Source organism: Melanotaenia boesemani, chromosome 4, assembly GCF_017639745.1.
Source record: "Melanotaenia boesemani isolate fMelBoe1 chromosome 4, fMelBoe1.pri, whole genome shotgun sequence".
Classification (NCBI taxonomy): Eukaryota; Metazoa; Chordata; class Actinopteri; order Atheriniformes; family Melanotaeniidae; genus Melanotaenia; species Melanotaenia boesemani.
The window spans coordinates 1601588-1626891 of record NC_055685.1 but is presented as its reverse complement, the minus strand read 5'-3'; the positions used below and the strand labels follow the sequence as shown (position 1 = coordinate 1626891).

The following is a 25304-nucleotide window of genomic DNA, read 5'->3' as shown; positions in this document are numbered from 1 at the left end:
TACTCTCAGTATAAACCAGTCTGTAACAGCTTTTAATCCCAGTATAAACCAGTCTGTAACAGCTTTTAATCCCAGTATAAACCAGTCTGTAGCAGCTTTTATTCCCAGTATGAACCAGTGTGTAGCAGGTCATAATCCCAGTATAAACCAGACTGGAGCAGCTTTTAGTCCCAGTATAAACCAGTCTGTAACAGCTCTTAATCCCAGTATAAACCAGTCTGTAACAGCTTTTAATCCCAGTATAAACCAGTCTGTAACAGCTTTTAATCCCAGTATAAACCAGTCTGTGGCAGCTTTTATTCCCAGTATAAACCAGTGTGTAGCAGTTTATAATCCCAGTATAAACCAGTCTGTAGCAGCTTTTAATCCCAGTATAAACCAGTCTGTAACAGCTCTTAATCCCAGTATAAACCAGTCTGTAACAGCTTTTAATCCCAGGATAAACCAGTCTGTAACAGCTTTTATTCCCAGTATAAACCAGTGTGTAGCAGTTTATAATCCCAGTATAAACCAGTCTGTAGCAGCTTTTAGTCCCAGTATAAGCCAGTCTGTAGCAGCTTTTAATCCAAGTATAAACCAGTCTGTAGCAGCTTTTAATCCCAGTATAAACCAGTCTGTAGCATCTTTTAATCCCAGTATAAACCAGTCTGTAGCAGCTTTTAATCCCATCATAAACCAGTCTGTAGCAGCTTTTAATCCCAGTATAAAACAGTCTGTAACAGCTCTTAATCCCAGTATAAACCAGTCTGTGGCAGCTTTTATTCCCAGTATAAACCAGTGTGTAGCAGTTTATAATCCCAGTATAAACCAGTCTGTAGCAGCTTTTGATCCCAGTATAAACCAGTCTGTAACAGCTCTTAATCCCAGTATAAACCAGTCTGTAACAGCTTTTAATCCCAGGATAAACCAGTCTGTAGCAGCTTTTATTCCCAGTATAAACCAGTGTGTAGCAGTTTATAATCCCAGTATAAACCAGTCTGTAGCAGCTTTTAGTCCCAGTATAAGCCAGTCTGTAGCAGCTTTTAATCCAAGTATAAACCAGTCTGTAGCAGCTTTTAATCCCAGTATAAACCAGTCTGTAGCAGCTTTTAATCCCAGTATAAACCAGTCTGTAGCAGCTTTTAATCCCAGCATAAACCAGTCTGTAGCAGCTTTTAATCCCAGTATAAAACAGTCTGTAACAGCTCTTAATCCCAGTATGAACCAGTCTGTAACAGCTTTTAATCCCAGTATAAACCAGTCTGTAGCAGCTTTTAATCCCAGTATAAACCAGTCTGTAGCAGCTTTTAATCCCAGCATAAACCAGTCTGTAGCAGCTTTTAATCCCAGTATAAAACAGTCTGTAACAGCTTTTAATCCCAGTATAAACCAGTCTATAGCAGCGTTTATTCCCAGTATAAACCAGTGTGTAGCAGCTTTTAATCCCAGTATAAACAAGTCTGTAGCAGCTTTTAATCCCAGTATAAACCAGTCTGTAGCAGCTTTTAATCCCAGTATAAAACAGTCTGTAGCAGCTTTTAATCCCAGTATAAACCAGTCTGTAGCAGCGTTTAATCCCAGTATAAACCAGTCTGTAGCTGCTTTTAATCCCAGTATAAACCAGTCTGTAGCAGCTTTGAGTCCCTGTATAAACCAGTCTGTAACAGCTTTTAATCCCAGTATAAACCAGTCTGTAACAGCTTTTAATCCCAGTATAAACCAGTCTGTAGCTGCTTTTAATCCCAGTATAAACGTGTCTGCAACAGCTTTTAATCCCAGTATAAACCAGTCTGTAGCAGCTTTTAATCCCAGTATAAACCAGTGTGTAACAGCTTTTAATCCCAGTATAAACCAGTCTGTAACAGCGTTTAATCCCAGTATAAACCAGTCTGTAACAGCTCTTAATCCCAGTATAAACCAGTCTGTAGCTGCTTTTAATCCCAGTATAAACTAGTCTGAAGCAGCGTTTAATGCCAGTATAAACCAGTCTGTAACAGCTTTTAATCCCAGTATAAACCAGTCTGTAACAGCTCTTAATCCCAGTATAAACCAGTCTATAACAGCTCTTAATCCCAGTATAAACCAGTCTGTAACAGCTCTTAATCCCAGTAGAAACCAGTCTGTAGCAGCTTTTAATCCCAGTATAAACCAGTCTGTAACAGTTCTTAATCCCAGTATAAACCAGTCTGTAGCAGCTTTTAATCCCAGTATAAACCAGTCTGTAGCAGCTTTTATTCCCAGTATAAACCAGTGTGTAGCAGTTTATAATCCCAGTATAAACCAGTCTGTAGCAGCTTTTAGTCCCAGTATAAAAAAGTCTGTAGCAGCGTTTAATCCAAGTATAAACCAGTCTGTAGCAGCTTTTAATCCCAGTATAAACCAGTCTGTAGCAGCTTTTAATCCCAGTATAAACCAGTCTGTAGCAGCTTTTAATCCCAGCATAAACCAGTCTGTAGCAGCTTTTAATCCCAGTATAAAACAGTCTGTAACAGCTCTTAATCCCAGTATAAACCAGTCTGTAGCAGCTTTTAATCCCAGTATAAACCAGTCTGTAGCAGCTTTTAATCCCAGTATAAACCAGTCTGTAGCAGCTTTTAATTCCAGTATAAACCAGTCTGTTGCAGCTTTTAATCCCAGTATAAAACAGTCTGTAGGAGCTGTTAATCCCAGTATAAACCAGTCTGTAGCAGCTTTTAATCTCAGTATAAACCAGTCTGTAACAGCTCTTAATCCCAGTATAAACCAGTCTGTAGCAGCTTTTAATCTCAGTATAAACCAGTCTGTAACAGCTTTTAATCCCAGTATAAACCAGTCTGTAACAGCTCTTAATCCCAGTATAAACCAGTCTGTAACAGCTTTTAATCCCAGTATTAACCAGTCTGTAACAGCTTTTAATCCCAGTATAAACCAGTCTGTAACATCTTTTAATCCCAGTATAAACCAGTCTGTAAGAGCTCTTAATCCCAGTATAAACCAGTCTGTAGCAGCTTTTAGTCCCAGTATAAAACAGTATGCAACAGCTTTTAATCCCAGTATAAACCAGTCTGTAACAGCTTTTCATCCCAGTATAAACCAGTCTGTAGCAGCTTTTAATCCCAGTATAAACCAGTCTGTAGCAGCTTTAAACCCCAGGATAAACCAGTCTGTAGCACCTTTTAATCCCAGTATAAACCAGTCTGTAGCAGCTTTTAATTCCAGTATAAACCAGTCTGTAGCAGCTTTTAATCCCTGTATAAAACAGTCTGTAGGAGCTTTTAATCCCAGTATAAACCAGTCTGTAGCAGCTTTTAATCTTAGTATAAACCAGTCTGTAACAGCTCTTAATCCCAGTATAAACCAGTCTGTAGCAGCTTTTAATCTCAGTATAAACCAGTCTGTAGCAGCTTTTACTCTCAGTATAAACCAGTCTGTAACAGCTCTTAATCCCAGTATAAACCAGTCTGTAACAGCTGTTAATCCCAGTATAAACCAGTCTGTAGCAGCTTTTAATCCAAGTATAAACCAGTCAGTAGCAGCTGTTAATCCCAGTATAAACCAGTCTGTAGCAGCTTTTAATCCCAGTATAAACAAGTCTGTAGCAGCTTTTAATCCCAGTATAAACCAGTCTGTAGCAGCTTCTAATCCCAGTATAAACCAGTCTGTAACAGCTTTTAATCCCAGTATAAACCAGTCTGTATCAGCTTTTAATCCCAGTATAAACCAGTCTGTAACAGCTTTTAATCCCAGTATAAACCAGTCTGTAGCCGCTTTTAATCCCAGTATAAACCAGTCTGTAACAGCTCTTAATCCCAGTATAAACCAGTCTGTAACAACTTTTAATCCCAGTATGAACCAGTCTGTAACAGCTCTTAATCCCAGTACAAACCAGTCTATCACAGCTTTTAATCCCAGTATAAACCAGTTTGTAGCAACTTTTAATCCCAGTATAAACCAGTCTGTAACAGCTCTTAATCCCAGTATAAACCAGTCTGTAACAGCTTTTAATCGCAGTATAAACCAGTCTGTAGCAGCTTTCAATCCCAGTATAAACCAGTCTGTAGCAGCGTTTAATCCCAGTATAAACCAGTCTGTAGCTGCTTTTAATCCCAGTATAAACCAGTCTGAAGCAGCGTTTAATCCCAGGATAAACCAGTCTGTAACAGCTTTTAATCCCAGTATAAACCAGTCTGTAACAGCTCTTAATCCCAGTATAAACCAGTCTGTGACAGCTCTTAATCCCAGTATAAACCAGTCTGAAGCAGCCTTAAATCCCATCATAAACCAGTCTGTAGCAGTGTTTAATCCCAGAATAAACCAGTCTGTAGCTGCTTTTAATCCCAGTATAAACTAGTCTGAAGCAGCGTTTAATCCCAGTATAAACCAGTCTGTAACAGCTTTTAAATCCCAGTATAAACCAGTCTGTAACAGCTCTTAATCCCAGTATAAACCAGTCTGGAACAACTCTTAATCCCAGTATAAACCAGTCTGTAACAGCTTTTAATCCCAGTATAAACCAGTTTGTAGCAGCTTTTAATCCCAGTATAAACCAGTCTGTAACAGCTCTTAATCCCAGTATAAACCAGTCTGTAACAGCTCTTAATCCCAGTATAAACCAGTCTGTAACAGCTTTTAATCCCAGTATAAACCAGTCTGTAACAGCTTTTAATCCCAGTATAAACCAGTCTGTATCAGCTTTTAATCCCAGTATAAACCAGTCTGTAACAGCTCGTGATCCCAGTATAAACCAGTCTGTAACAGATTTTAATCCCAGTATAAACCAGTCTGTAACAGCTTTTAATCCCAACATAAACCAGTCTGTAGCAGCTTTTAAACGTAGTATAAACCAGTCTGTAGCTGCTTTTAATCCCAGTATAAACCAGTCTGAAGCAGCTTTTAATCCCAGTATAAACCAGTCTGTAGCAACTTTTAATCCTAGTATAAACCAGTCTGTAACAGCTCTTAATCCCAGTATAAACCAGTCTGTAACAGCTTTTAATCCCAGTATAAACCAGTCTGTAGCCGCTTTTAATCCCAGTATAAACCAGTCTGTAACAGCTCTTAATCCCAGTATAAACCAGTCTGTAACAACTTTTAATCCCAGTATGAACCAGTCTGTAACAGCTCTTAATCCCAGTACAAACCAGTCTATCACAGCTTTTAATCCCAGTATAAACCAGTTTGTAGCAACTTTTAATCCCAGTATAAACAGTCTGTAACAGCTCTTAATCCCAGTATAAACCAGTCTGTAACAGCTTTTAATCGCAGTATAAACCAGTCTGTAGCAGCTTTCAATCCCAGTATAAACCAGTCTGTAGCAGCGTTTAATCCCAGTATAAACCAGTCTGTAGCTGCTTTTAATCCCAGTATAAACCAGTCTGAAGCAGCGTTTAATCCCAGGATAAACCAGTCTGTAACAGCTTTTAATCCCAGTATAAACCAGTCTGTAACAGCTCTTAATCCCAGTATAAACCAGTCTGTGACAGCTCTTAATCCCAGTATAAACCAGTCTGAAGCAGCCTTAAATCCCATCATAAACCAGTCTGTAGCAGTGTTTAATCCCAGAATAAACCAGTCTGTAGCTGCTTTTAATCCCAGTATAAACTAGTCTGAAGCAGCGTTTAATCCCAGTATAAACCAGTCTGTAACAGCTTTTAAATCCCAGTATAAACCAGTCTGTAACAGCTCTTAATCCCAGTATAAACCAGTCTGGAACAACTCTTAATCCCAGTATAAACCAGTCTGTAACAGCTTTTAATCCCAGTATAAACCAGTTTGTAGCAGCTTTTAATCCCAGTATAAACCAGTCTGTAACAGCTCTTAATCCCAGTATAAACCAGTCTGTAACAGCTCTTAATCCCAGTATAAACCAGTCTGTAACAGCTTTTAATCCCAGTATAAACCAGTCTGTAACAGCTTTTAATCCCAGTATAAACCAGTCTGTATCAGCTTTTAATCCCAGTATAAACCAGTCTGTAACAGCTCGTGATCCCAGTATAAACCAGTCTGTAACAGATTTTAATCCCAGTATAAACCAGTCTGTAACAGCTTTTAATCCCAACATAAACCAGTCTGTAGCAGCTTTTAATCCCAATATAAACCAGTCTGTAACAGCTTTTAATCCCAGTATAAACCAGTCTGTAGCAGCTTTTAATCCCAGTATAAACCAGTCTGTAGCAGCTTTTAATCCCAGTATAAACCAGTCTGTAGCAGCTTTTAATCCCAGTATAAACCAGTCTGTAGCAGCTTTTAATCCCAGTATAAACCAGTCTGTAGCAGCTTTTAATCGCAGTATAAACCAGTCTGTAACAGCTTTTAATTACAGTATAAACCAGTCTGTAACAGCTTTTAATCCCAGTATAAACCAGTCTGTAGCAGCTTTAAATCCCAGTATAAACCAGTCTGTAGCAGCTTTTAATCCCAGTATAAACCAGTCTGTAGCAGCTTTTAATCCCAGTATAAACCAGTCTGTAGCAGCTTTTAATCCCAGGATGAACCAGTCTGTAGCAGCTTTTAATCCCAGTATAAACCAGTCAGTAGCAGCTTTCAATCCCAGTATAAACCAGTCTGTAGCAGCTTTTAATCCCAGTATAAACAAGTCTGTAGGAGCTTTTAATCCCAGTATAAACCAGTCTGAAGCAGCTTTTAATCCCAGTATAAACCAGTCTGTAGCAGCTCTTAATCCCAGTATAAACCATTCTGTAGCAGCTCTTAATCCCAGTATAAACCAGTCTGTAGCAGCTTTTAATCCCAGTATAAACCAGTCTGTAGCAGCTTTAAATCCCAGTATAAACCAGTCTGTAGCAGCTTTTAATCCCAGCATAAACCAGTCTGTAGCAGCTTTTAATCCCAGTATAAACCAGTCCGTAGCAGCTTTTAATCCCAGTATAAACCAGTCTGTAACAGCTGTTAATCCCAGTATAAACCAGCCTGTAGCAGCTTATAATCCCAGTATAAACCAGTCTGTAGCAGCTTTTAATCCCAGTATAAACCAGTCTGTAACAGCTTTTAATCCCAGTATAAACCAGTCAGTAGCAGCTGTTAATCCCAGTATAAACCAGTCTGTAGCAACTTTTAATCCCAGTATAAACCAGTCTGCAACAGCTTTTAATCCCAGTATAAACCAGCCTGTAGCAGCTTTTAATCCCAGTATAAACCAGTCTGTAGCAGCTTTTATTCCCAGTATAAACCAGTCTGTAACAGCTTTTAATCCCAGTATAAACCAGTCTGTAGCAGCTTTTAATCCCAGTACAAACCAGTCTGTAACAGCCTTTAATCCCAGTATAAACCAGTCTGTAGCAGCTTTAAATCCCAGTATAAACCAGTCTGTAGCAGCTTTTAATCCCAGTATAAACCAGTCTGTAGCAGCTTTTAATCCCAGTATAAACCAGTCTGTAGCAGCTTTTAATCCCAGTATAAACCAGTCTGTAACAGCTTTTAATCCCAGTATAAACCAGTGTGTAGCAGCTGTCAGACTGGGAGGTAAAACGATGTAAAATGAATGTATTGATAGATAAAGTAGCATAAAGACCAGAAAAAGAAAGCAGAATTTATTACTAACAGAACTTTGTAGAAATAACACACAGATCAACAGTGACCAAACCTTTTCTCATCTCATCGTTCTCTCAAGTCTTGGCTTTTAGGAGGAAAAATATTGTTATTGAAACAAACACACAACAGAAACTATTTCCATGTTTCCACTTTTTCCTCATTTCCAGTTATTCCTGCTACTATTTACCTGCTATCCTCACTAAACCAACTCCAGCTCAGCTGCTTTGTGGCGCCACCGTGCATCAGAAACGTCTTCTTGGCTTTATTCCAGCCATAGAGGAGCATTATTTTTCTTCTTTTCACACACACATAGAACTTTCTGCTCACTGGTTGATCTTAGGCTGCTCCTGATTGGACGTTACAGTCAATCTAAGCTCTCTGATTGGTGGAAAGTCTGACAGGAAGTGGCTTCATCATCATGTCCAGGTCTAAATAGAGGTCTCTTAGCAACATAGCAGTGATGGTGATGTTTTTATGATGGAATGTGATAAATAATGCTGTTATCATGGATCATTGTGGATTTACCAGATAGTCTCTGAATAAAACTACATGTAGTGGCTGGATTGTAAACCTCCTGGCTGGGATAGAAATGCCTGGAAAACTTCATAGATCATCTAAAGGGTAGCTATCCATCACATTTACCCCACAGAGCTACACACCACTGCTGCTGGTGGAGGAGGAGGAGGACCTCGGGGAGATATGATGGAGATCTGGAGCAGTTTGGAGTTTTAAGGGTTAAACTCTTATGGAATGTTTGTGAAATCTTGTTCAGAAGACTGAGACAAGAGCACAGGCTGTGTGAAGAAGTAAAATCAGGATGACTAACCTGAGGACTCCCTGGTTCCCCTCTCAGACCAGTTCTCTCTGTTGGATGAGGATGCTCGGTGGGAATAGGGGGGACTGTGTGAGCTGGAGTGGTGGTGGACGAACCGATGACTGCGTTCTACGTTAGAACAAAAATGAAGACGTAAGAGGACACATTTATCGGTGAGTATCTCAAGCCCCATACAGGACAGTGAAAGCTGATACTAGGGCTGGGCGATTAATCGATAAATTCGATAAATCGAATTTTCCATTTCTGGAGATTTATTTTTATGAAAATCGTGATTCTTTTCCATAGTTAGTTAGCAGCAGACTTAGCCCTCTGTCCACACCAGGACGGTGTTTGTCTGACAGAAGTGACCCTTCACTCATGCCTGGGATTTAGCTGTGTGTATAACTGCAGTGAGAAATGCTCAACTTAGTCAACTTAACCCTCAAACCCTAGTTAAGAGACAACCTTCATCAGGGGAATTATTCCTGCAGTGGATCCTGTATGGTAAGGATCCAGATGGAAAGAGATCACGGATGCAGTTGTGTTGCATATTTCTATGTAAGATATGAAGTCGTTTATATGGTGGAAGAGCTATGACATTATATGCTTTATTTTTGCTGGCATTCATCTATATAAACAAATACATGTTTTTAATAAGTTTATTTATGTTTTGTAAAAGAAAAGACAAAAAATCGATTAAAATCGGAAATCGGATTTGGTTATAAAAAAATCTGAGATTTTATTTTTAGGCCATATCGCCCAGCCCTAGCTGATACCATCCATCAACATTAAGGGCCTAGTCCACCGTCTAAAACTCTACACAGGACATCTGACTGTTACCATTTCTGACTCTGAGGGTGGAGATCACTCAATTCTCTCTTTCTCTACTTTATAGAGAAGGGAATAAGGCCTACCGGAGTAGTGAAAAAGCCTCTGGTGACCGTGGGGGGAGTAGGCCCTCCTGTGACGGTGGGTGTCCATCCGATGCCGAGGACTTGGAGAACGGGACAGGGGCTGAGATGTGGACTGAAATGGAGAGCCATCCTTGGGATCCCAAAGAGCTCTGCTGCCATATCGGCCACTTCGACTGGAAAGAAAACACAGACCAAGCAAAGCTACAGTTGTTGGCTTAGCCTAGACCACCTGAGAGTAAAAACTGCAAACAGGCCCGTGACAGCCTGAAAAGACATCTGCTATTTATTCCCTCCAAGCTGCATCAGTAACTGTGTAAGAGTTCAGGTTTCTGCACAGGTAAAGTCCAGCTGGGAGGTATCACGATGGCCCATCAGGACCAGGCTAGAGAGCCAGCCAGGTCCCGCTGGAAGGTATCACGATGGCCCATCAGGACTAGACTAGAGAGCCAGCCAGATCCTGCTGGAAGGTATCACGATGGCCCATCAGGACTAGACTAGAGAGCCAGCCAGATCCTGCTGGAAGGTATCACGATGGCCCATCAGGACCAGACTAGAGAGCCAGCCAGGTCCCGCTGGAAGGTATCACGATGGCCCATCAGGACCAGGCTAGAGAGCCAGCCAGGTCCCGCTGGAAGGTATCACGATGGCCCATCAGGACCAGGCTAGAGAGCCAGCCAGGTCCCGCTGGGAGGTATCACGATGGCCCATCAGGACCAGACTAGAGAGCTAGCCAGGTCCCGCTGGAAGGTATCACGATGGCCCATCAGGACCAGACTAGAGAGCCAGCCAGGTCCCGCTGGACGGTATCACGATGGCCCATCAGGACCAGGCTAGAGAGCCAGCCAGGTCCTGCTGGAGGGTATCGCGATTGCTGAGCCATGCTGCCCCTGTAAATCCAGACCCTAGTCTGGTCCTGATGTAAATCCACGGATTCTTGGAAGGAAGATTTAAACAGTCTGCTCATCCCTTTGTGTCGTAACAGTTCTTTTCCTGCGGTGACACCACCAGTCCTTGTCCTCCATCTTGACACGAGGAAGCCAGAGAGCAGCTTGGGCAGGAAGTTGCTGCATTCCGATTGATCTTCCTGCTGTTGCCAGGGGTTACAGACACAACTGGGTTCTAGTCTTGGTCCACCATGACGTGCTTTGGTCCCAAGCTGGGAGTAACAATTCCACCGTTTCCACGAGGATCGGCTTCCATTCTCACTGCCTCCACAGATGTCCTTCTCTGCTCCTCATCAGTCATGTTGCCATGGATACTGGTCAGATCAGTTCTTATCTTGAGTAAGAAGACTGGTTCAACTTCCATCATGGCTACCCTTAGTGGTTACCTAAACACATCACTTATCAACCTAACCAACTCATTACCAACACGTTCTCGGGTCAGGCACGTTCTCCTCAGCCTGGTCTGAATACATGCATTCCTGTCTACAGCATGACTCATCACTTTATTCATGGGTTAACAGTAATTAAGCTAATGCAGCATGGCACCTATACAGCTACTTCCTTATGGCTGGAGGCCTCAGTTCTTGACAAAGTCCCTCTTTTCCAGTTGTTTTCCTTTTAGAAACCTTTGCACCCAATAACAAGATGGTCTCATGTCAGCAGCCCGCTCAACATCCAACAGTCTTTATTAAAATAAAAAGAAAATTAAATTAAAAATACTTTCTTGATCATGGAGGAAAACTGGATTATTTCAATAATTGCAGCAGATGTGGATGATGTTGACTCAGTGGAGCCTGGGCCGGGTGCTGTAGTCTCTGTATGAGATGCAGCAGCTCGGCCAGTTTAACTAAACCTCTCCCTGAACACTGGGAACTCGACAAGCATGGAGCCTCATGGCGGCTCTGGATGGAGACACATTTCCCCTGCCCACAGGAAGCTGATGGTGTTTGTACATCGGGTGAGGTGGAGAACGGTGTGATTGGTGAAGGTTGCAGGACATGCAGAAGTTGCATCAACAGTTGCACCAATGCAAATTCCTGGAGGGACTGTCCTTTTAATATAAAATCATAAAAACCTTTCACTGGCTGCCACGGCAACAAGTGTCCAACTGACCTCGGTAGATGTGGCTTCCAGTCAGGGTACCTTCAAACAAACACAAACAGCCGTTAGAGAAGATCTGGTGGAATAAGGCAGAGTGAACTGGAAAATAAAGGAAAAATAACCTAATCTATAACAAAACTATTTGTTTTAGCTTTATGTGATAGTCCTTTTACTTTCTACTGTCTAATGCCGAGCACACATTACGTAAAATGTCCTCACTTGTTGCGTAGATCCCTGCAGGCCGCTGTGTGGTCGACTGTGTTAATATGGTCAACCCAGTCCTAGAGGAAAGGAAAACAAACAACAAAAGACAAGCAGAGAAGAAAAGGTCACCACTGAACCAGACGGACAGTGCGTCTTACTGTCGGGACCCAGAGGTGGACCTGGGCCGGTGTTTTACATAAGGCACCGCCTGAAGTTCTTACAGTTTATGGCTGCAGCCAGAAACACAGAACAAGCTTTATTTCCATGGTCCTCAGCTGTAAAACGTCCCCATTAACAGGCTAAACGAGGACAAATCACTGGTGGATAAGCATCGTCTGTTACCTGGAGTTCCTGATGTAAAGCGGCTTCAAAGACACATTTATGCTCACCATTTTTAAAAGGCTTTGAATAATGAAGAGGTTAAGAGCTGAAAACCTTCCAGTCAGTTTCACAGAGAACAGGAACCATGACGTCATCCTTAACCAACATCTAAAATCCAAAGAAATGACTTGTTTTCATTCTTAATAGAGGAGCTTTTCCTAAAGTCTACAGCTGGAAAAACCTGAAGAGTCCGAAAAGCCCGACTTACAAACTACTTTAATCCCAGATGTGAACTTTCCTTCTACATTTACCCGATCACATCACTTTTACATGAGAAACTCCATCACATCTCATTTTCTCAGGGAATTTGGGAGTTTATTCAGCAGCAGTTCAGTTTAAAAATAGGTTTTGCAGCAACATGAACATCTTCACAGCAGAAACACCTCCAGGTCCTGAAGCTCTTAGATGCCCAGTTTAAATCACTTGTACCATCAGCAGCAGAAAATGGTGACATTCCAGGATTGCTCAGCATTTGTTATGTGGATATGTACCCCACACCTACTGATAATGTTCATTAATTAACCATCGCTGACAACGGTTGAGTTTCACCTCAGGAAAGCTCTGTGGTTTCATCTCGGAAGGAAATCCGAGGAAGCACCTCTCTGCTTACTGCTTGCAGTTAGAGAAACATTCAACAGACTTGAATATGATGGTTTTATTGGGAAACTCTTCTATTTGAAGAGAAGGAAAACCCCCTAAAGACCTGATGTGAAACCAGTTTAGCGCTACAGAACGTGCACAGCTTAAAAACGAGGATCCTGCCTTCCTTGGTATTTCTACCTGAAGTCTCCTCTGACTGCAGTAATCATGGCCATGTTGTGCCACTTTAGCTTCGTTTTTACAGAAGCACCTTTCTGATCTGAAGAAGTCTGAGTGGAGCTGACAGCGGTGCAGTTCTCAGGGAAAGAGGACTAAGAGCCGTCTATTAACATCAGAATAATTTCTGTTTTAGAAGATGAGTGGATGCTTCTCTAGCTGCCTCCTCTCAGTAGCAGACCGCAGTCTCAGCAGACATGCAACATCTACGCCATCCTGGCTTCTCCAAACATTTATTTCAGTGATCCCAACGGAAGGTTGGAGATACTGACAAGATTCATTTGATTTTATTCAGGTGTGTTTGAGCAAGGAAACAACTAAACCCTGCAGGATAGCGACCCTTGAGGACCGGAGTTTGACACCCCTGCTTTACTCAATTTCTGGTCTTGGACTAAACACCATAATCTGCTCTCCGTTATTAGACAATGAGTCCATTTACATGACCATCAGAATCCAAAAAGCTATGGGGCAGTTTCCCTTTTTAATCAAGAGCGCAACTGTTTGACTGGAGAGCAAGATTTCACGCTCAGATATTTCTTCCTCTCAAACTCGTCTCCTCTTCTCAGGTTTAGGGTTGCAGGTTGAAATCTCTGGGGCTCCAGCTCGGCCTCGTTCCCTCAGACCCATCCTCTGCTCTCACAACTTCTGCTCCTGGACATTTCTCCTCTCTCGGGGTGCTGAATGAGCTGTCAGTCAAACCTCCTCCAGCCAATAGAATTCTAGATAAATGATGACTGAGCATATAGTCCCCGCCTTCTTCAGGGTACGCTTGTTTTACTTGACACAGTGCTCTCAGAAAATGGGTACTTAACTGGGATCATCACTTAACAAGTAAGGAAAACCCAACGTTGCAAACCAGAAATCTTGCTCTCAAAGCAAACAACAGATTAAAGATCGAGAAATACCCCCATAATAAGCGGGAGTAATCAGATTACTGTAATAATTACATCTGACCCGTCTACAGGCACAAACCCTGCTCTACATTTTCCAGCCCATTTCTTGATTTCTTTCAAAGTACGTACATAGCGACGTTAATTCCTGTTATTTCCAAAACATCTGGTCATTGTAGAACATGGCGGTGGCCACGTTTTTAGCATTAGCTGCTAATGTCGGGGCTAATAAGCTGCAACTTAGATGACATGTGAACATTCAAATTCATTTATTCCTCCCACTCTTTTTAGAAAACATGGCATGGCTTATCATTTCTGTGCTGATGAAAAACTGACACCCCTACTTAACTGTGTAAGTGACGTCAAGGCTTGGTTAGCCCAATTTGTTTAAACTGAGTGAGGGAAAGGCTGAGATTGTGATGTTTGGATATGCCCTCTTTCACTTGGGACCCCTCCAAAATTATGTTCATACCAAAGTCACCAGCCTTGGCGTCACCATGGACAGTAATTTTAAATTTGACAAACATGTCAATGTCGTTAAAATCGAGTTTTTATCCCCTTCGTCTTTTATCAAAAATGAAATCTTTTTATCTTTTAATCTTTTTTAACAGGTTGAGCTTGTATATCTCCTCCTCTGGACTACTGCAATGCTCTTTATTCAGGCATCAGCAATAACGCACTTTCTCGGTTGCAGTTAGTCCAGAACTCTGCGGCACGACTTTTAAACGGTGCCAAGAAATGTGAACACATCACCCCTATGTTATCTTCTTGCACTGGCTGCCTGTACATTTTAGAATTGATTTAAAGATTTTATTGTTTGTATTTAAAGCTTTAAACCGACTGCCTCCAAATTTATACTCCAGCGTGGCTCTGAGGTCCGAGGGCCGGTCCCAGCCGTGGTGCCTTAGACAAGACTTAAACGTAGAGGGGACAGGGTGTAGGGACTCTGTAGTCGGTCCCAGACTCTGGAACGCTCTGCTCCTCCAGGTCCGATCTGCCCTCACAGCTTTAAGTCTCGTCTAAAGACCCACTTTTAATTTCTGGCTTTTAATACCGTGTGAGTTGTGTGGTCCTCTGTTTCTTTTTCTGCCTCTCGTTCATGGCTCCTAAAAGGTCCAGCATCTGCACAGTACCGATGACCTAGAGAAGATGTCCTCTGGTTTAATCTGGACACTCATTAGATATCTGATCCTGATCCATCTGCTGTCAGGACCAGCAGGTTTTCCAGCTGCGTCACCTGCAAACCTCGGCTAATGGTGAAAACAACAGAAAATAAATGCAAACAAAGGCTGTCTGCCAGAAACTGGCTTCTGTTTTACATCGTCCTGCTAGTTTCCTCCTCCTCAGCACGAGCTGGACGATGTGCTGGGACAGAAAGTCGATCAGCTGATCACCGACAGTGAGCAACAGGAGAGGAGGAAGCGGCAGTGCTGCAGCACGGAGCGACTGGAGCAGCAAAATCAGTGTAGGTGTGGGACCCTCCCGCCATGAGAAGTGGGTGGACGACGGTATGTCGGAGGTGACCGTAGCCCCTGACAAGGTCACCTGTATTAGTTTTGTCCTTTTTTCTCCCATCACCAACAGCCACATGGCAGAATTCGGACATGATGCCGGGTTCCCATCGCCCCTGCCCCCACCATGTTGAACAAAGATCAGATGTTTGAAAATAACAGGAAGTGATGTCACTACGCATGTACTCCAAAATAAATCTGATAGTCTACTGAGAAATACAGACCAGGGTTTTTAAGAAAATTACATTTCAGAAGTGGATGCATCAGATGTGATTTTTGCAGTAATCTGATTACTCCCAGTTACCGGATTCTGATGGTCATGTAGGTGAGCTCCACGAGGGATGAAGCAGAGATTAGCTTCTTTTACTGGTACGGCAAGCATGTCTGCTGTGACAGCGTCTTTTATCTGACTGCGCTGCGGCACCGATGGTACATGTAGTTACCACTATGAGGGGTCACACTGAAGGCAGATGCTTTCAAAGACGTCTGGGGAAAGCTACATTGAGCCACATCCTCATTCATTTTTAAAAAGCAATGACCCTGTCTGCCTGTGATCTGCAGTAATATAACATTAGAATCTCAGGTTGGTGACTTCCTGGACTAAAACTCTACATGAGGCTTTTGGAAATCGGTACAATGACGTGGTAACACTCACCTTTTCCTGATCACACTGAATGTGGCACAGGGAGCAGGTATGGGGATACGCCTTTGGAGACGCAGCGGCAAAATCACTTATCATGGCTGGAGTAGGTAACTTCTTACTGCTGCTGAGTGGTCTTGAGCCAGATGAAGAGGACAGAGACCGTCTTGAAGACGCCTCGCTCCTGGTTTCAGATGAGTGTCTTGGTTTGGACCCCGCATGCCGATAGTCTTTGTCCAGATTCTGAGTTTTAGGCAAACGTGGAAATTCCCTGCCAGGAGACAGACTGCTCTTGCGCTTTTCGCTCCCCGTCCTTCGATAGTCCCGGTCTTCATGCTTGCTTGGTTCCTTGTGTTCCAAACGAACTTGCCGTCTTTCCGTTTGATCTGCTTTGGGAGCAGCTGATGGTGGTAACAGATACATTTTAACTGTCCTTTCACTAGACAGTGGCTCCCGTTTGAAAGTCTCTCTGGTGGTGCTCTCGTCCTTTCCCCTGCTGGCGTGTCCATAGTCGATAACTTTACCTGCTGTCTGTGTGACGGTGAGGAGGCTGGGAACTTCTGGAGAGCCTAAAGAGCAGGAAGGAGGTGCTGGCATCTTGTGGATGCTGTGTGGAAATGTAGATGAGGATGTGGAAGCCACGCTTTTCTGGTTGCCTGACTTGTTGATCTGTATGTCACGGAGTATGAACGGTAAAGTGTCCGGGGTTAACTGGTCATCAGGGTAGTGACTCAGTACCTCCAAGTCCTCATTTGAAAGTCCAAAGCTAGCCAAGATGCTCCCGGCGCTCTCTGGTGTGTACAAACTCTGTCCATCCCCCCCACCTCTGCCACCGAGTGACTGTCGGGGTTGGGGAGGCTGTTGTGCCCCCTGGTGGCCAGCATTAGGTGGAGGAATAGCAAACAGTTTAGTTGGGGGTTGGTAGCTTGACCAGTCCACTCCTTGCTGGTGGCCAGGCTGATTATCAGCAGGAAGGGACAGTGGGTTGGAACCATAAACCCCATGTTGGCCAAGCCCCGAACCGGAACCTTGGTTTGGTGGATTCATGTGGTCCAGTTGACGATGGTCCATGTCCCTGGCACCCCGAATAGCCAATGCAGACTCCAGCTCCTCAGGGAGTTGGGTAGGACGGGGAAACTGAAACCCCATGGCCTGCATGTTGGAGCGGTTTAGATGCTGGTTTGCAGGAGGCTGATGATGAGGAGGCATGGGTGGGTTGGGAAAGGGCTGAGACCCCTGCTGCTGTGGATGCTGCTGATACATGGCAGCAGACAGAGCCGGCCAGGTGATGATACAGTTCTTACTGGTGATGTTTAGTCCTGCAGTGGACACCTGCTGTCTGTTTACAAGACTCAGGAGGGCCAGGTGAGGAGGCAACGCCGCTGCTAGCTCACTGCTGCGGCACGGATGGCCGACAATGATGGACGCTAATGCAGCGAGTCGCTGCAGCGCGATCTGTGTTTGAGTCTCAATTTGAGCAAGTCCTAGAGCTGTCACTGCTGCCACAGGTCCAAATATGAAATGGGTCCCTCTGGAACGGTGGGCGATGGGGAGCGTTGTACAGCGCTCTGAACGAAGGGCGGGAGCGAGGTGAGAACTACAGTCTGAGTGCACGGTGAGGCTGAGGTGGAAAGCAGAAATATACTATTACAATAAACAAGTTTCAAGATGTCATTTCAAAAGCAGCTTTCAGATTAAAGTGCTCCTTGTTCTTCAAGAACACTTGTTATAAGCTGCTAGTCTTCATTTTGACTGCAGTGTCTCCATTAAAAAGAAAGCAGTCACTTTGGAGATGGCTTTCTTGTAGTACATTGCACCCGAAACAACTTTCTCTCAGGATGGGAAAGAAATCAATGTTATGCAACAACAATGAAGTCATAATCATAGAAAACCGCGCCTGAAGTATGGATGTAATTACCAGGAAGTCTAACTTTCTGGTCCCTGAGAGAGAGAAAACTAACCTGTGATAGAATTCAGATCTATAACGGAGGAGCTGTTCAAACAGCACAAAGCCACTCCAGAGACAACACAATTATTGACCCCATCATAAATCCTGCAGAGATCCTAAATGAGCAATCTCAGCTGTCCTGTCCTGGAATCAGTGATGGTAGCACTGTCACAAACAATTATTTTAACAATCTACTAGTCCCTCATTGTTTTAGTCGACTAATCAGATTATGTAATTATATAAATTGGCAACAAAGTCTACTGAAGAGGAACACATGTTTTAACGCTGTAACGTAGCGTTATAAAACGGCGTTATCACATTTCCTACTTAAACGTTGTATCGTTACAGCACATGACGTGTGTGCGCTAAGAAGAACGAACTCGCCATCACCACTGTTAACGATGCAGCTAACAATACAAGTAGCTCACTGTTGACGTTGATGTTAGCAGCTAACTAGCCAAGTTAGCTTATAGAGATGACTGTTCCTCTAAGCCAGAAACTGAATCAGCCACAACGTGCTTTCTTTGAAGATGCTCTTGCAACACTGTGGTACTACCGTGGAAGGCAGGCTCTACCTGACAGATTTAGCATTGCACTTGCTTCTCGCACATTTTTCATAAAATGCTCCCAAACTCTCAAGCTCCGATGCCGGCTCGCCATGATACTGTTGTTCTTCCATAACTTTTCAGGTGACGTCACGGCTGACCCTGAACGCCACTACTGCACATGTGCATCAAGGACAGAAAGGCAGTGGAAGGTACAGCAGTTTTCAGAGAAAAACAATGACATTGATTAGTAAATAAGGGACAAACTATTTTGATAGTCAACATAATCATGACTAATCTTGGTAGCTCTAGTTGCTAGGTACGCGTCCTTCTCACCGGACTCATTTTCCCATGAAAAACGAAACATTGCAAAAAGACACGTGTTTAAAATCACAGTAACTAGAAAAAACTTGTTTCACTGACTCAACCACCACTATATTACTATATTGCTAGCGCCAAGCTTTCAAAATGCAGAGAGTAAAATCATTTCACATGAATGTCAACACTTCTCAATACAGCCGGCCCTGCCAGCGGCGCTAGCTTCTCTGATGTCCGACATCTGCTCTGCACCTGAACTCAGCATGCAGGGCAGGCTGGTGGAGGAGCAGGTGGAGGAGCAGGGGAAAAGCAGGGGAGGAGAAGGGGAGGCAGGTGGAGGAGCAGGGGAAAAGCAGGGGAGGAGCAGAGGAGGCAGGTGGAGGAGCAGGAGATGAGCAGTAGGGTTCAAGTTCAAGTTTATTTATAAAGCACATTTTTTGCAACAGCAGTTGCTGAACAATAGAACAAACACTCCACAGTTGAAAATAAAACACTACACCACAATAAAAACCAATAAAAATAAAAACAAAAAATAAAATTGATGAAAGATAAAATTAATAAAAACAACAAAACTAGAATAGAAACTAGAATAAAAATACAATAAAACACGTGAATGTCAGGCTCAGTTTTGTTCAAACGTCAGCTCAAAGAAGTCTTCCGTAAAGACGTAAAACCAGCGACAGACTGAGCAGCTCTGATGTGAAGCTGTTCCACAGCTTAGGAGCAGCAGCAGAGAAAGTCTGTCACCCTGGATGAAGTCTGGCAGACGGGACCTTCAGTAGGAGCTGTGAGGAGGACCTCAAAGTCCTGCTGGTGTAGCAACTATGACAAGCATGAGGGAGCCAAACCATTTAAGGCTTTAAAAACAATTAAAGTCGCAGGCGACATCCATCGGGTCCGAGCTTCTTGACCTCGGCACCCATCTCATATACCTTTTCCTAGCATGTTAGGGAACCTGCTAACATGGTAAGTAACATGGTAAAACGTCCAGCTGAGAATCTGAAATGTTGATATACCTAGTTAGCATTTTTTGCTAATATGCTAACATGCTAGCTAACATTCTATGTTGCCATGGCAACAGGTGGTGTACTGAGTTAAGGACCCAACAAGTATGAATACTTTCAACTTTGGTGCAGTTCCCATGTATTCCTAAGGAGATATGCGCAAACCGTGTTACATGGCGAGAAGGCTTTTTTCTGTCAGTTGCCACGGTTACACGCTTTTTCCTATTAGAAAGATGTGAATAGCATTTGGTCCCCAACTTGTCAGGAAGCTTCCCACCAAGTTTGGAGTCAGTCACACGAATCCCATCAGACTAGTTCGTTCAAATACGATGTGTGTAAAGTGAAAAAACATGGGTAAAAAAATGGACGTACATGGCAAGATGGCGGGCACCCCGTTGCCATGGCAACAGGTGTTCAATTGACTTTTTTGCTCGACTCGGTGTGTTAGACGTGTGTGTCGAGTTTCGTCTTCCTACGTCGAAGTAGACGTTCAGGACCCCATTCATTTGGGGATTTTTGGGGTGTCTAGGTGGTGCTGTTGAGCCAATTTTGTATTGAAGTGTATGCGGACCTGAGAATATTGCGATTTTCGCCGGGTTTGACGTGTGCCAAATTTCACAACTTTTCATGGGTGTTTAGGGGGTCATATTTGGCCTCAAAGGGCTTAGGAGAAGAAACATTTGAACAACAATAGGGTCCTTCCATACTTCGTATGGCTCGGACCCTAATTAATAAAATCTTGTACTGGGTCCTAAAACTAACAGGAAGCCAATGCAGTGAGGCGAGCACGGGGGTGATGTGATCACGCCATCTTGTCCCTGTAAGCAACCGAGCAGCAGCGTTTTGGGCAGCTGCAGTCGATGTAGAGATGACTGGTCAATGCCGTAAGATAGGGAGCTGCAGTAATCTAAGAGGGACATGATGAGCAGGTGGAGGTGGGTGAAGGAGCAGGGGAGGCGGGTGAAGGAGCAGGGGAGGAGAGGGGAGGAGCAGAGGAGGTGGATGAAGGAGCAGGGGAGGAGAGGGGAGAAGCAGGGGAGGTGGGTGAAGGAGCGGCGGGTGAAGGAGCAGGGGAGGAGAGGAGAGGAGCAGGGGAGGTGGGTGAAGGAGCAGGGGAGGTGGGTGAAGGAGCAGGGGAGGAGAGGGGAGGAGCAGAGGGAGGCTGGTGGAGGAGGAGACTGTGAACAACTAGAATAAAGTGAGTCTCTGACACGTATTATTGGTGAATGATTAGTTGTTGTTTATGCATGCTGCTGTTTGACTGGTTTGACTGACTGGTTTGTGTTAAAACACTGGCATCAGTACAGGAAGATGAACTGGTATCCAGCTTGATTGATCCGTGTTAGTAATGAAACATCAGTGGTAGTTGTTGCTGGTATGTGACCTTTCAGATTGGGAATTTTATTTCATAAGCATACATGAATATGTCCGTAGGCCTGTCGGGATAACAAACTTTGCTGTGCGATACATTTTCTCAAAAACGACTGCGATAAGCAAAGCTGTAATGTGATGTCATTTTGAGACCATTTTCAACTAAGATAATGACAATGCCATAATAATACAATTACACCCCTTCAAAGATCAATAAACCATCTCCCCTCATCACTGCGTGTCTGACTGATCTATGAGCAGTGAGTGAACCACAACACTGCGACGATGCAACACTGCGACGATGCAACGCTGCGACGATGCAACGCTGCAACGATGCAACGCTGCAATGATGCAACGCTGCGACGATGCAACGATGCGACGCTGCGACGATGCAACGCTGCGACGATGCAACGCTGCAATGATGCAACGCTGCGACGATGGAACGCTGCGACGATGCAACGCGACACTGAGCTTTTCCACATACGCCGGGACACCGGCCCAGAAGTAACGCCGACTGTAGGCGGTGACACACCTGAATGTGCCGACAGTAGGCGGTGACACACCTGCGTGCGGCGACAGTAGGCGGTGACACACCTGCGCGCGCCGACTGTAGGTGGAGACACACATGCGCGCGCCGACATTAGGCGGTGACACACCTGCGCGCGCCGACTGTAGGCGGAGACACACCTGCGCGCGCCGACAGTAGGCGGTGACACACCTGCGCGCGCCGACTGTAGGCGGAGACACACCTGCGCGCGCCGACAGTAGGCGGTGACACACCTGCGCGCGCCGACAGTAGGCGGAGATACACCTGCGCGCGCAGACAGTAGGCGGTGACACACCTGCGCGCGCCGACAGTAGGCGGTAACACACCTGCGCGCGGCGACTGTAGGCAGTGACACACCTGCGCGCGCCGACAGTAGGCGGAGATACACCTGCGCGCGCCGACAGTAGGCGGTGACACACCTGCGCGCGCCGACAGTAGGCGGAGACACACCTGCGCGCGCCGACTGTAGGCGGTGACACACCTGCGCGCGCCGACTGTAGGCGGTAACACACCTGCGCGCGCCGACAGTAGGCTGTGACACACCTGCGAGTGCCGCGCTGCCAGCACAGCAGCACTTTGTTGGACGTGATGTTAGCATGTTAGCTTAGCTGTTTACAACATGAAGGGTGATGACAGCTGCATAACAGGCGTGACTCTGCGAGACTACGAACAGCTGTCAACCGGTTAACTTATCAATATGATAATTATACTTATTATCACTATTATTATTATTGTATTGATCAGTTAAGTTCATTATTATTATAAATCAGCTTTTATTATTATTGATAGGCTATTTATATTATATATATTATATTATAGTATTACCGATAATTATGAATCAGATCAATAAGTTTTAAATTTATTTATTATCAGGTTTTGTTACGTTTATTCTTTAAACAATAAGATAAAAAGCAAAAATCAGGGAGTTTGATCCCACCAAGGCTGTAATGCTGTGGTACAAGGACTGTTGGGAGCAGGAGGCCAGACGAAGAGCAGAGAGGGAGGCGTCTGGTCAGGTTCTAGTTCATGAATTCAGACATCAACACTTTATCAAATAAAACCATTTTTCTTGTTGCCTTTGTTTAATGTTGCTGTGGCTTCCACTTTCAGTTTGGATACAACACACAACATAATATTATAGAAATAACATGTACGTAGAGGTGTGTGTGTGTGTGTGTGTACAATAATTTAATAATTTAGCCAGTAAAAAATATGTTTGGCCGGTGGATTTTTTCATCTACCGGCCAACTTGGCTGATGAGGCAAAAAGTTAATTTCGGACACTGGCCTCACTCGCTGCAGGCTTTGCCTCACCCGCTGCAGGCTTGGCCTCACCCGCTGCAGGCTTGGCCTCACCCGCTGCAGGCTTGGCCTCACCCGCTGCAGGTGTCGGAGGTTTTTCCAGCTTTGTGCTGCAGCCACTTCTAGACTTCATAGAATAAAACAAGACGCACTGACGCTCTTGACTTTATAAAACAGTGGAAGGAAGCTGTTGTCTGCCTGCTATATCAGCTGATCACTCTGATCGATCACTGTCAGAGATCTGAAAACACTGATCGCATACAAGATTATTTCATAACAAATATAATTTCCTTGAATTTGCTAAGTGTACGAAGTTTAAAACTCAACGTTGTTTTGAAGCTGATGCAGCAGGATTTCCAGCGCCATCTGCTGGTGAGGGAGGAGTAATGCAGGCTCTGCTCTGACTGGAGCGTCTCAGACACCACAGAGCCGCCTGTGGACGCCCGTCTGGAAATCACACCAATACTAGTTAAAAAAATAAACAAATCCAGCCCGATATATCGGCTGGCTAATGAATTAGATGGTGATTATTTTCATTTCTTGTAATTTATGAAAAATGATTAACAGGCACTAATGTGCTCAGCTGCTTTTTTTCTAAACCTCTCTCTCAATAACTGTTCTGAACTGAAAATAGTGATCAAAATTGTTGCTCTGCTCGAGCCTTAGACTGTTAGCTATGAATGACATCACACAAACCAGAAGAAGAGCTGGCACACTTCTGAAAAACATAGTAAGAACGACTGTTGTCATTCGCAGTCCAGGACATGAATCTTGATGGGACTCAGTGACCTGTGGGGGACGTCAGATAGCAGTGGCTGACCTGGAAAGCTACTGCGGCTGGCTGCCACAAAGTGAATCAACTAGAGATGACAATAGTTGGGCAGCCATTTGAAAACCTCGGCTACGTGAGACGGAGGTGTGGGAAACCTTGCAGACAGATCCTACACTTCATTCAAGCTCATCCAGGCAACCTTTGAGATGTTAAATAAAAGTATGGCTGCAAAAAACAATGCACCAAGCAAGATGGCACGTCTTATACAAATAACACTGTTTAATAAGATGTGTTGGGGAAACTATAAAACTTCAGCCATGTAAATGCCTGCGTGGCGTGCAAAATGGCTGACAACAACCAAATAGAAGCAGCAGTTTATAACCTCCATCTGCACCTTTTCCAGCAGAAAGGTGTGCACGCAGAGGAGCAACATGTGTTCATGAACTCAGCACAGATTAAGTTTCAAAGGCAAAAATGGGAATTTTGGTTTTTAGTGCAGCTTCAGCCAATTTTTTCATGAAGTCACAGTTGATGCACAAGCAGTTTTAATAAATATGATCAAGCTCTTCTGCAAATATTTTAATGTGAGAACTTGTGCACAGAGGGCTAGAGAAATAAAAACCTGTGAAAGGCCACTGGTCAGATAGGCAGTAAAGTCAACAACTTTCCAGCTGAGTGTTTTTGAATCAGACGTGTACTGATCACTCAGCCCGAGACTGACATTTGCCAATTTAACCAGCCTGATTCTGTACTGGTTAACTTCACTCCCAGTATTAACATTTAGTGTTGCAGATGTTTACCATGACAGGTGGACACAGATTATTGTGCAGATGATGGTCCAGGAAAGGAGCAGCATCTTTTCTTCGGGGTACTTTGACAGTAAGAAGGCCCAACTTATTTTCCGTCCGGATGATCTCAGAGCGAACAATCATTTTCATGTTCGGGGTTATGATTAAACTACAACGATTCACATCTCTAAGTGAAAACAGAAGCCTTTTCATCCATAATCCTGCACCGCGCTGAGGTTTCAACTCTCCCCTGAAACACAAACACCGCACCGCGAGGGGTGTTGGTCTCCACGGCAGACAATCTTAAATCTTATCCTCGTCACGCATGATTTCAACTCGTTTTAGTCTGCACAACCGCGATCGTCCATGCAGTAACATGTGCACATCATTCCAAACTGTAGTTAAATGAATATGTTCATTTAAATGTGGTGGGGATTGCAAGGCCTCCCTCCGTATCCCCGCATATCCAGGACCAGCCATGTTAGCAGGCTAATGCTAGCCAGAACAGAGACGCTACCAAGAGTTCCTGCACACGTCATGTAACCTCGTCCTTTAAATGTTAATTAAATACCTTCAACAACACGCTGACGACGGTCTGGATTAATAACAGAACTCCCTGTTTGTTTTTCAGCCCGCAGTCGTTAGCTTCAGGAGCTCGGGAACCGCCATCATCGACACCAACAGGATCCACTTCCGCCGGCGTTTTTCAGAATACAGCACGTTAACACTGTACTTCCGGTTAGCTCGTGTTGTTTTGGCACATTTTTGTAAAAGAAAAATGGGAATGGATAAGATTTAAATCACGTTTCTGTCTCCTGTATTGGGTCTTTTGTATGTTGCCCTCTTTTTACATTTTTGATACGGGCTGATTGAATCAACATCCCAAGATTAAAAACCTCTTTGGTCTGGAGATCAAAACCTCAGGCCTATTTTTTATACAAATAAAAAATATTTTATTTTTTTATATGAAAAAATAATTTATTCCCTGT

The 25304-nt window shown here is 43.9% G+C and overlaps 1 protein-coding gene across 1 annotated transcript in view; it reads right to left on the bottom strand.

The window, feature by feature from the left end:
• si:ch211-89o9.4 (uncharacterized protein LOC566247 homolog) overlaps nt 1–25017 on the bottom strand; it is a 53841-nt gene extending 28824 nt beyond the window's left edge. Inside the window, exons 1-6 of the mRNA XM_041982506.1 lie at nt 24887–25017; nt 15737–17342; nt 11499–11560; nt 11292–11321; nt 9235–9407; nt 8333–8449 (exon numbers count right to left, since the gene is read on the bottom strand). Of these exons, the coding sequence (XP_041838440.1) occupies nt 8333–8449; nt 9235–9407; nt 11292–11321; nt 11499–11560; nt 15737–16984 (1630 nt within the window). The 5' untranslated portion in view covers nt 16985–17342; nt 24887–25017. The remainder of the gene's footprint in view (nt 1–8332; nt 8450–9234; nt 9408–11291; nt 11322–11498; nt 11561–15736; nt 17343–24886) is intronic.
• Between the last annotated feature and the right edge of the window lie 287 nt (nt 25018–25304).